Genomic DNA, 12,297 nt, shown 5'->3' with positions numbered 1-12,297 from the left:
CTCGCTTGTATTGATAACAAACAAATAGTAATAATCGCCACTTGCTTGTGATACCCCAGTCTCTGAGTGCGGACCGTGGGGTCTCATATTGTAGTTTAATGAGCAATTAAAAGGATTTCTTGTTTCCATAACTGGTAGTAAATCTAAATTTCAATGCTAACGTGCAATTCATGTATCGTTATATTCACTCTATCGTTATGAGGAAAACAAAACAAAACATCCACTTTATGCTCAGACTACCATTAGTTCCTTCAAGAGCTTCTTTGCATTTCCCATGGCTCTTGCTTCAATTTCATATTCACTACCTTCTCTATCTAGTATCTACGCCGTTTAGCTGGAGCAGCTCTCGTTGTTTCCGCTGCCCTCTTTGAGGGCCGTCCCACGCTCCTTTTCGTGGGGCTTCCTTGCTCTTTCGCAGCCTGTCTCCCACCAGAACCTCTACGTGAAGCTTGTTCTTTCTGCGCATTTCCTTTTCCATTTCCACCTTTCTTCTGCTCTGCTACTTCTTTCTGTGCACTCCCTTTGCCATTTCCATTTTTTCTCTGCTCTGCTGTTTTCTGTGCATTCCCTTTGATGTTTCCGTTCTTTCTCTGCTCTGCTGCACCTTTGCTATCATTCTCAGGAATTTTCAATATCTCTGATTTGTTGTTGGATCCAGAACTCCTCTTCATTCTACTCAAGAATTTTTCTGCACTTTGCCTTTTCCCACTTGTATTACTACTGCTCTTCTTATCCATCTCGGCTATGGACTCTGAATTCTCATTACTAATCATTGCTCTGGTTGAAGAACCAACATTTGCATTGGCATTGGCATCTGGATTCTTCTCCTTCTTAGTATCACTTCGGCTCCTGCTATTTTTGTTCGAGTTGTTTCTTGAATTGCTCCCAACTCTTTCTTTTCTTCTCTTCTTTGTGACAGGAAGTTGCTCCTCAACTTCATCCGAGGAATCTTCTTTTTGCTTCCAACTTATAGCTGGTTTGACATCACACAATAATGTAGTCTTTTGCTCTTTTTTTATGTCTGGTGCTGAAGAAGAGGTGGATGCTCTGGCCTTTATTGAGCTGCGCTTGCGACAAGCAGTCAATGGAATTGATAGTTTTGATTTTGCTAGCAACGACTCCGATGATTCAGTTTCAGGCTTCAATGGTAGAGCTGGTGGTGTCAGCGTTTCTTCTTTAGATGGCATATGAGTTTCTTGTTTAGGTGATGGATCTTGATTACGATCCTTACGAGCCATCTCCTTTAAAACAAGTAATTGAAGCTCACAGGCAGCCGTGTATTCTGGAGCCCTTTTCCCGAAGAAGACTATGGCATTCTTACAAATAAGCAAGATATCTCTAAAAAATTTGATCTTGCAGCTTGAGTACCAACCTCCATTAAGTCTGGTTTGCACCAATTCAAAATCTGTATGTTGCCGAATCATGTTGGTATAAATGGATGTGTCCTGCAACATATGAGAACCACAAACAACATTGGCATTGCTATTTCTTCTGCAAAAAAATTTTAGTAACAAAATTTACCATGCATCCATAAGTCAACCCACTATGACCGAGAAGCAAAGAACCCTCATCCTAGATAATATAAAGCTCACAAGTCACAACTCTCCAATAAGTTTTTCCCTAAATGATTCATTTCTTTGCATTTATTACTTACATTTTATTATTTTTTTGCATTACTTATTTACTTACCACAACCCTTTAAATAACTTTTCTAATAACTTTTTTTACGTTACCAAACATCTGAATGAAAAGTTCACTAAAAATTTAATTTCTCATCCCAGAGAAAAAATAAAGATTACTTTTCTTTCCGTGAACAAATCGAAACCTTAAAGTACAAATATTTCCCTATAGGTCCCCGCAACCGGTGCATTTCCAAAAACTTAATGGAAAAGTCTCAACAGTTTGGTATGAAATTCTCTAATTAGATCTGGTCTTCTTTTTTTTTTTTTTTGGTTGATCTAATCATGTCTCCTTCAAAAAAGGAAAGATCTATTCATAATCGAGTAGACATAAGGACCTAAATTCACAACGACTGTCCACCCCAATTTAATATGTAATATTTTAACGTTCAAGCAAAAAGGCCTACAGGTTAGTGGCACCTAGCGGACCCACCCACCTTACGTAAATTCCTACCCTGCACCATCACGCAGAATATAATCGCTTTAAAAGTTTAAATATTACATATGGCAAAGAACACAATTTTAACGTCACCACCATAAAACCCGTCCTGTCCTGACGTGTCACGTCCTTATTTAATTCTGACCTCCGACCCAAATACGTCGTCGTCTCGCTTTGTTGTATGCCAACGAATAATGCCCAATTATAATAAATTCAAATTAAAAAAAAAAAAAAAAAAGGGTAAACCTGGGACTGGAGCCGGCGCTCGAAAAACGTAGCGGCCTTGTGAGATCGGAGAATCCCGAGGAAATCAACCAACGGCTGAGATTCCACGGGGATCTGATTCATGGCGGGAGATTGGTCCTCCTGGTCCGGTTCGACCGGTTCCCTCGGCTTCAGTTCCGGCCCTAATTTTCTCGACAAACTCGCCGAGCTCTGAACCTCACTGCTACTCCGACTCTCCTTCGTCCCCTTCGACTCCGCCACCGATTCCCTCAACTCGCCCGAGTTCGCCTTCTCCGACTCAGCAACCGGCGCTTCCTTCACCACCGAATCGGAACTCCCATTACACGAGTCCTCCACCACCACCGGGTTACTCGACTTCTCGACCGCTCCGATCTCCCCGGCGGCCGGTTCGACCGGTTCCGCGTCTTTCTCAGCCGCGTCGACTCCGGTTTCGGGAACCTCAGGCTTCGGATCTGTGGTGTTGGACTCGTCGAAAGACCGGCCATCATTACGCTCGGAAACCTCTTTCTCGGCGACATTTTCCGGCGAGGTGTTTTCCGGCTCGACGGATTTGTGTTTGATCTCTTGTTCCTCTCCGCTCTTATCCAGATCCGATTTTTCGCGCACTTCTTTCAATCTCTCCACCTTCGATTGCAGAGACCTAAGCAACCACAATATAAATCGGAAAAATAATAATAAATTTTTTTAAAAAAAATCGATTCTGTTATGGATTCGGATTTTACACGATGGAGACGTCGGAGCGTTGAACCTCGCGCCGGAGTTCATCGAGGCGTTGTTGTCGCAACTGATCGAGCCATGGAATAGGAGAGGATGCTGCGTCGTCGCCGTCGCAAACGGCGTCGTTGTGGTGGTTGAAGCGGCGTCGGAGGTCGTGGAACTTGTGTTTGCATATCTGAGGAGTGAGGTGGTGGAGGTTGGAACTGCGCTTGCGGAGCTGGGCGGCGACGGAGTCCCAGCTCTGAGTGCCGTAGCGGTGGACGGCGCAGGCGAGGAGGAGCTCCTCCCACGTCGTCCATGTTGTTGTGGTTGCGGTGGTTTGTTTCTCCGGAAAATTGGGCTTATCCATAAGGGGGAATGATCATCTAATACAAAATTTTCGATTTCGATTTGGATGTTGCTAGTTAGTGATTGTTTTGTTTATTTTGATTTGGTTGGGGTGGTGACTCTTGGTTTGCTTTGTTTTTTATTGGTCTCGCACTCTAGGCACTCATCTCGAGCATGCTATACGCTTCGTCCCTAGCACCTTCTTCTTTTTTTTTTGAAAGGAACTAGAGTTCTAGTTTGCTTGTGTCGGCCTTTTCTCTAGTGTTTGAGTATTCAAATAATTAAATTGTCTTTTTGAGATTTTTTTTTTTATTCCTGAGGGGTATGAACTTTGAGATGTGAGGTATTATTATTTAATTCTCAAAAAAAAAAAAAAAAAAAAAAAAGAGGTATTATTATGACTTTTGGTTTTTATCCGACGTCCCTTGGAACATAAGTATTCGTACGGCATATATCTATACTATTATTAAGAGAAGAGGGTTTGTTTAGAACACAACAATAAATTTGGTTGAAAACCCTAAGCGTTGCTGGTGCCGCCTCCTAGCCGGTCTGGGTCTGCCTGCTTCCGGCCACAATGATACAAGAGAACATTCTTGTTTGGAACTGTAGAGGCATAGTCTGTAATGAGACTCAACGAGCTCTCGTTGATTTAGTGCAGCTGAAGAAGCCAAATCTGATTTTCTTGGCAGAAACCCTAGCCAAGCCAAACCATATTGAAGATCTGATGCATAGGCTAGGTTTTACGGGCAGGGCTTGTTACCCACATGAGGACGACTCGCAGGGAGTTGCACTACTATGGAGGAATGATATCAGCGTCAGCGTACGCACCCTTTCACCTCATCATATTGATGCAGAAATCGGAGATCCTGGAGGTCCGGCTCGATACCGTTTTACTGGAGTGTATGGTTTTGCAGCACGCAGTGATCGTACTCGTACATGGGATCTGATCCGAACTCTGAATGCTGAGCGCTATGACCTGCCATGGCTTATGGCTGGAGATTTTAATGAAATTTTGTGTCAAGTAGATAAGTCAGGTGGCCCTCCACGTGCTGCAGCACCAATGGCACAGTTCAGGCAGGTAATGGCAGATTGTGGTCTCACAGATATGAGCTTCTTTGGTAGCAGGTTTACGTGGTCAAATAAGTTCACGAAGGAATGTCTTGATAGAAGCTTTCAATCGTTGCAATGGAGAATGCTATACCCTTGTAGCAGAGTGATCACCTTGCCTCCAAGTGAATCAGATCACTGTCCAATCCTTATTGAAGTTAGGGCAGAGAGGAGACATAGGAAGAGGGTTTGTAAGAGATTCAGGTTCGAAGAAATATGGCATGGGGAGGAGAGATGCACTGCCATTATTCAGAAACACTGGTCTCAGCCCATAACCGGAAACCTGCTGTTTCAAATTGAGCAGAAAATCTCCACTGCTGGTCAGGAACTTCTGAAGTGGCACTCAACTGAGTTCCAACACCAAAGAGCTGAAATGCATATGCTCCAAGCCAAAATGGATGTCATCATGCGACAACCCTTCTCACCGTCACAATATGAGGAGCAAAGGCAACTACATGTCCGTCATAGTAAATTACTTGCCCAACAGGAAAAATACTGGAGGCAACGATCCAAGGTAGCATGGCTCAAGGATGGAGATAGAAATTCTGCTTTTTTCCATCGGAAAGCTTCTAACCGAAAATGCAAGAATACAATAAAGGGCCTGATGGATACCAACAATGAATGGACTAATACAGTTCAGCAATTAATTGTAAATTACTACAAAGAAATCTTCTCCATTGAGGGTTCGTGTGATGAAGCTATTTCTAAGATCTTTCGGGCAACTCCAATGAAAGTTGCTCCATACATGAATGAAGATTTATTGAGGCCTTACTCTGATGATGAAATAAAGGCGGCATTGTTCCAAATGCACCCCTCAAAGAGCCCTGGACCAGATGGTATGTCCCCTTTTTTCTTCCAAAAAATATTGGAACATTGTTGGTATGGATGTGTGTCTTGCTATTCGAAACTTTCTTGAACATGGACAGATTTGGACTGCTTCCAATTTTACTCACTTATGCCTCATCCCAAAAATTGCAAATTTTACTGTGGCATCTCACTTTCGTCCCATAGCTCTGTGTAATGTTATCTACAGGATCAATTCCAAGGTTGTGGCAAATAGACTGAAGAACTGGCTCCCAGATATTATTTCTCCCCTCCAGAGTGCATATGTGCCAGGGCGCTTGATTTCAGATAACACTCTAGTTGCTACTAAAGTTGCACACTTTATGCACAAGCTCAGGCATCTGGAGGAAGGCTTCTTCTCCCTCAAACTGGATATCAGTAAGGCGTATGATCGCCTTGAATGGAAATTTTTGCAGGCTATATTGACTAAATTGGGGTTTTACTCTAAATGGATTCACATGGTGATGAGTTGTGTTACGTCAGTCACTTATGCTATTCTTTTGAATGGAGAGCAGTCTGAATGCATCACTCCAACCAGGGGAATTAGGCAGGGTGATCTACTTTCACCCTACCTTTTTATACTATGTGCGGAAGGACTTTCAGCGCTATTAACACAAGCAGTGGACTCTGGTTTTATTAAGGGGTTAAAAATGTGTCCTCAAGCTCCTATTTTACATCATCTTTTCTTTGCTGATGATAGTTTCTTATTTGGTGATGCCTCGGTACAGGAATGTCGTCGGGTGAGAACAATTTTGAACACATATGAACGTGCTTCTGGACAGAAGATAAACTTCCAGAAAAGCAGTGTGGTGTTTAGCAGAAATGTACCAAAAGAGTTGCAATCTGAACTTGCTACAATACTTGAAGTAAACTGTGTAGAGGAGCATGACAGGTACTTGGGGTTGCCATTACGGGTTGGAAAATCCAAGACTGCCAAATTTCAGTACATCAAAGAGAAACTCACAAAGAAATTGCTGAACTGGAAGTCCAAGATTTTAAGTTGTGCAGGAAAAGAAATCCTCATCAAAGCTGTTGCTCAAACCATGCCTCTGTATGCTATGAATTGCTATTTATTGCCAAAAGGTTTGTGTGATGATATTCACCAATTATGTGCTTCATTCTTTTGGGGAGATACAGATACGAAAAGAAGAATTCATTGGCGTAGTTGGGAAAGATTGTGTCTTACCAAACATGAGGGAGGGCTAGGGTTTAAAAATATCTATGCTTATAACCTTGCTATGCTAGCTAAACAGGGATGGAGATTGGTATCCAACCCCAACTCATTGGTTGCTAGAGTGTTCAAAGCTCGATATTTTCCCACTTGTTCTTTTTGGGAGGCACAACTAGGAGAAGCATCCTCCTACTTGTGGAGAAGTATCCTAGAGGGTAGACCGGTGTTGAAAGCTGGAGTCAAATGGAGAGTGGGAAAGGGAGATCAGATTCATATGTGGGAGGATAATTGGATTCCTAATTGCTCAAGGTTTCAAATTCACAGGCCGGCAAACTCAACCTCATTCAATGTGGTAGCTGACCTCATTAATCCACATACTAGGTCCTGGATTGCTCCAACTGTGTCTACACTATTTTCTCCTGAAATTGCTGCTCAAATACTAGCTATCCCTTTGAGTAGAAGAGGTATACCAGATAAGCTTCTTTGGGAGCCGGAAAAACAAGGTTTCTTCACCGTTAAGACTGCTTACTGGATTGCCAGAGAACATGTTCTCAGTAATGCTCTTGCTTCTACTTCACAGGGAGACCCTTTTAAAGAGCTATGGAAACGTCTTTGGAAAGCTAGGGTGCCTGCCAGAGTCCAAATATGTGCCTGGAGGGCCTGCCAAAACATTCTACCCACCAGAGAGCGCTTACTTACCAAGGGTTATGTTGGTGAAATGGGTTGTTTACTGTGCTCTGCTAGTCTAGAAGACACATCTCATATCTTCTGTAAGTGTCCAACTGCAAGAGAAATTTTCTCTGCTCCTCCTTTTACCTTACAGTCTTTGGATATGCCAAACTTGATTTTTAAGGAATGGATGTTGGAAACTGCTCTGGTCCTCAAACCGGAGACTTTTGATAAGCTGTTAATGTTAATTTGGTCTCTATGGAAAAACCGGAATGCTACACTGTGGGAAGGTCATCCAAAGTCAGCATCAGTTCTATTATGTAGCTCCTTAGCCTGGTTGGATGATTTCCAAAAATCTAGAATGCCTTCTGCAGTACCAAAGCAAGTTGTAAAGCATCATTGGCAGCTGGATAAAGGTAGCAGAGTAAAAATAAATGTAGATGGTGCGTTCTTACCATCGCAGACGCATGGAGGGGCTGGATGTATTGCTCGTGGTCCAGCTGGGCAATTCATGGCTGTGTTTGCTCACCATCTACCTCATGTGAACTCCGCTAAGCAAGCAGAACTGCTTGCCATTCAAACTGGACTTGAGATGGCACTCCAGCTGCAGTTGTCCTCTGTCAGTATAGAAACTGATTGCCTTGCTGCTGTCCAGGAAATCATGCACCAGCCATATGATTATTCTGAATTGGCAGCCATTATTGCTGACATTCATGACTGCAGAGGCAGTTCCAAGAGGCACAAATTAGTTTTGCACCTAGAAATTGCAACCAAGTTGCGCATAGACTAGCTAGTATCGGTTTTGAATCGGATCAAAATGAGTCTTGGCTTCACCAAGCTCCCAATTGCATTGTTGATGTACTCCAATATGATTGTAATCATCTGAGCTAGTCTCTTTCAATAAAGTCCTCTTTACTTCAAAAAAAAAAAAAAAAGTATTCGTACGGCCCAAAGTCTATTCACCAAATTGTTCGGATTAGCATTTACCAAATAAGGTGTTTTGAGTTCTTTTTTTTTTTTAATATCTAATAAAATCAAAGCCGTACGTATTTTCAATGAAAAAAACAGTGCACACGACAGCTGAAACTTTAAGTATCCGAAAGTCAAACAATGATCAAACTTGATAAGCACCGCTCATTTAAATCTTGGGCACCCACTCATTTAAACTTTCAAACAATGATACATATTTGACAACTTAAGTCCTAGATGCTTAACTCCTTGATTTAGTATGCAATAGCTTGTGCTTGTGGCTTGTGGCTTGTGGCTTGTAGCTTGTAGCTTGTAGCTTGATTTCCTAAATGTTGACCAAAACTTACACACTCAATTATGGTGCAATTGAGAGTCAATTCAAATGATGTACATCATCGCCTGAAAGTACTTAAAACTTTAGCCTTGCATTAGGGGAAGTCGAGCCACAATCAACAACAACGGGGTAGGTTAATCTCAATTAACCAAGAACCTTCTTCTTGGGAACTCTTAAGAGTTACCAAACTTATGCACAAAAGAACAAAACTTAGTGCAAGTATTTTTATAAAAAAGAAAATATAGATAACTACGATTTTACAAAATGGCATTTCAGTTGGCAACATTATTTGATTTGATTCTCCTTAGAGCAACCAAGTACTGCACTTACTTAAATCTTAAAGACAAACTGACATCAAGGTTGGGTGCATTGAAATTTGAATTATATCATTTTTTTTTTGGCGGTGAAACAATTTGTTTTATTACTCAAACATAAACTTTCAAACAAGGAGAATAAGAGAGGCATAACGACATCTATCGTTGACATTGTCTAACTGCAATTGAGGTGTTTCTGAGTGAAACCCACATTTCTTCTCTTCAGTCATGAGTCATGACCACATTCCTGCAAAGAGCCCAAAGATCACGCTTTTCTAATCTGGGGATGATCACTTGGAAGGATCTTGGGCTTGACCTTCTTCTAATTTTGACCCAGTTTGACATCCGGGTGGTTGGGCTTAGGCGTATCCAAGTGGTTCATTGGTTTTACCAAATTTACCATCAAATTTCAAACTTGAACTGGGATTTCTAAGGTTAGAGTTTGAATATAACAGAGAGCAAGACTGGAGGATAGGAAGAAGGAACAAAGGAGCCTCCATAACTGCCCCCGACCCTCCTCGATACTGCAAGAGGGGCAGCATTTGAGAGAAGGGTAGAGCTGGAGAAGATGTAGAGAGAAATTCAACCCTTTGTAGAATTCTCAGAAATCATCTGCAAATTTGATATATCCGCAAAATTACAGCACCAGCCATTAGATTTGTGGACTCTTGGGAGTATTATTGTTGGAACACTAGAACAAAACATGGACTGAAAGTAAAACTCAAAAATATAAGAGACCAAATAAGTCATATTAGCCTGGAGGGTATGCAATTGGATTTCAGCATTTACACATAGCAAACAAACTTCAGAGTAATATGACGAAACTTAGTTGATACAAATCAAGGCTACAAGCACAAGCTATTGCATAACTAACCAAAAGCATATAAATATCATAATTTTGATCCAAAAATCATTGCTATCACCACCCTACCCTTATTACGCAGCAATGTACACGCACCACCTTAATACCAAGCAACAACACAAAAAAAGTTCTTATAAATGCACCAAATAGCATTACCAATCTCGTAAAGAACCTATAACTGAATTTTCGGCAGATTCAAGCACCCATTAGAGCCTTCTTCAACTCCTCACTCACATCTCCCTCTTGCGATTTCTTGTCACAATTCCCACTACTCCTCTCCATTCCACGGTACTTCCCCGAATTGAAACTCCCTCCGGCGATTTCTTGCCGCAGATCCTCCACAGCTTTTCTCAGCAACCCATTCTCGCTCTGTAAAGCCTCCAACTGACGCTTCACAGTAAAACAAGCCTCCGCCACCTCCACATTTCCCGGAAACGTCAACCCCGGACCGGCATTTGTGTTGCTGCTTCCCTTCGAATCCCCACCGTCCACGTGCTCGATCCCGATCTTGTTCATCACCAGGAACGGGATTTTCTGAAACGCAATCCCCGCCGTCCGATAATCCCCGCTCTTCAGCTCCGCCGGAACCCTCACTCCCCACCGCAAGCTCACCACGGCCCGGTTTCTCACCGGCATCGACGTCCTCGCCGACACCTCCATCCCGGAGAACAGACCGGACATGGCACCGGAGGCAGCTTTCTCGAAGGGCAAAACCGTAATCTTCTTCCCGGGAAACAATCCGTCCACGGCCGGCGCCTCCACGACCTTGATCGACGGATTCTCCCCGGAAACGACGCCGTCTTGGGAGCCCAGCATCTTATCCAGGGCGGAGGACTGCGACGACTTCTTGACGGAGAAGTCCCCAAACTGAGGCTTGAAGTGGAGCATGAAGCTAGGGTTGCTTCCGCGGCCGAGCAGATTGAATTCGGCGCTCATCAGCATGGAGCTGTGGAACGGAGAGCCGAAGGAGCCGGTGCCGGTCTTGACGACGACGGAGAAGGGGTTCCACGTGTCGTTGGGGCGGTAGGCGACCCGAACCGACGGCCCGGATTCGAAGAAGGTGCCGAGGTTGAGAGTGAGCTCCTTGGACTCGCCGGCGACGATTCCCGATTGGAACGGCAAGCCCAAGATGCTGAGGGGCACTTTGGCCCGCAGCAATGGCTTCTGGTCCTCCCGGAATTTGACTGAAGCTTTCATTTTTGTTGTGGAATAATAACCCCAACCCTAAATTGCGAATTTTTGTCTGCGAAATTTATAGGAGTTACTGGAATTAATCTTGGCTTCATCTTTGGCATTGATTGGGTCCATCAAAACTAAGCCCTTCGTTTTGTGAAAAATTACGGAAATGGTGTTGCTGAATTGGAACGAGGTTGATGTGATTTTATGAAATGGTAGGGGTATTTTTGGGTGCTTGAAATAGTTTAGGATTTGGCCACACATGGCAAGGCTACGTTTCTAATTTAAATTTTTCGAATTATATTCCGTAAAATCGTTAAGGCTCTTTTAAATTTAAATTTTACGTTTCAAAATCAATTTTTTCAAATTTTTCAAAATAATTCTGCTGACTCACATAGTCACATCCGCCGTGGTATTTGCAATTTTCAGTTGCTAGATTCAGATTTTTTTGTTTAAATGAAAATAAATGACCGTAGTGTATCAATGTTGGTATCCAAGTTCAAAACTAGACATTAAGAGCATATTTAGTAGAGATATCAAATTTTTTGGGTTAAATTTGAATTTGAAAGCTAACATGACAATTGGCATTTTGCTATAATTATTTTTATCTTCTTCGTCCTTTTGCTATAATTAGAATCTATTAACAATCTCATTAATTCTAAAGTTACTAATAAACTTATTATTGTAATTAATTACTTTATATAAATAATGATGTATCCACAAAATAATTCTTACAAAATGAATTTAACCCTTGGCCATTTTCATTGTGAACTTCCAACCGAATCGATGAAACTAACACATTGAATTTGACATAAATTATCAATTTACCATCTCTCTATTAATTCTTAACTATTCTGTTTATTTTACCATCAGTAGATAAATGAAGAATTTTGAATTTTATTCTTTTACTAATATTAAGAAAAGTTATTAAGAGCAACTTCAGCAAAAAAATGAATTGGGTACACAGTGGGTATTGTCAAATGTCTCAAATCTCTATACTAAGCTCCTGATGAGCTATATACAGGCTAAATCTAGGTCAAATTTTGTCTAGATATGAGGGATTAATTTGGTCGGAATTAGGAGATAATGGCTCGAGAAGGTGAATATGGAAGGCAACATTAAGTGTCGGTGCCAAAAGGGTGAACGAAGGTGGGTAGTTCCTGCCAAAACATTGAACAATTTACACACCTACTCCAACCCTAGCTCAATTCACAATATTAATCAATTCACTCAACTGAATGTAAAATGGGGCCATCCCCAATGATGACAATATAATAAAAAATCAAAATGACTTTTAATTTTAACCGTTGAATGAGTAATTTAAATTTTAATTGATATTTTAATCAAAATGCTTGCATGTAAATATGAACATGCATGGAATTAATTGTTCTAATACATTCATTTAAGGACTAAATTTTTTTTTTTTTTTTATTTATCAATCACA

At 41.7% G+C, this 12,297-nt stretch overlaps 3 protein-coding genes across 3 annotated transcripts; 1 reads left to right on the top strand and 2 right to left on the bottom strand.

Annotated features, from left to right (window-relative positions):
• Positions 1-148: 148 nt before the first annotated feature.
• Positions 149-3,658, bottom strand: LOC133720490 (uncharacterized). The gene is made up of 3 exons (XM_062146820.1): positions 3,087-3,658; positions 2,365-3,004; positions 149-1,445 (listed from the first exon to the last, which is right to left on the bottom strand). Exons 1-3 carry the CDS (start codon positions 3,428-3,430, stop codon positions 315-317), a joined length of 2,115 nt encoding a protein of 704 aa, XP_062002804.1. The 5' UTR covers positions 3,431-3,658; the 3' UTR covers positions 149-314.
• Positions 3,659-3,982: 324 nt separating this feature from the next.
• On the top strand, positions 3,983-6,652 carry LOC133723046 (uncharacterized). Its single transcript, XM_062149883.1, has 3 exons — positions 3,983-5,351; positions 5,527-6,441; positions 6,612-6,652. Exons 1-3 carry the CDS (start codon positions 3,983-3,985, stop codon positions 6,650-6,652), a joined length of 2,325 nt encoding a protein of 774 aa, XP_062005867.1.
• Positions 6,653-9,543: 2,891 nt separating this feature from the next.
• Positions 9,544-10,931, bottom strand: LOC133722122 (uncharacterized). Its single transcript, XM_062148939.1, has one exon. The coding sequence runs from the start codon at positions 10,872-10,874 to the stop codon at positions 9,873-9,875; it is 1,002 nt and encodes a 333-aa protein (XP_062004923.1). The 5' UTR covers positions 10,875-10,931; the 3' UTR covers positions 9,544-9,872.
• Positions 10,932-12,297: the final 1,366 nt, after the last annotated feature.

The sequence above is a fragment of the Rosa rugosa genome, chromosome 7, assembly GCF_958449725.1.
Source record: "Rosa rugosa chromosome 7, drRosRugo1.1, whole genome shotgun sequence".
In the NCBI taxonomy this organism is placed as follows: Eukaryota; Viridiplantae; Streptophyta; class Magnoliopsida; order Rosales; family Rosaceae; genus Rosa; species Rosa rugosa.
This window is presented reverse-complemented; position numbering and strand designations above follow the sequence as displayed.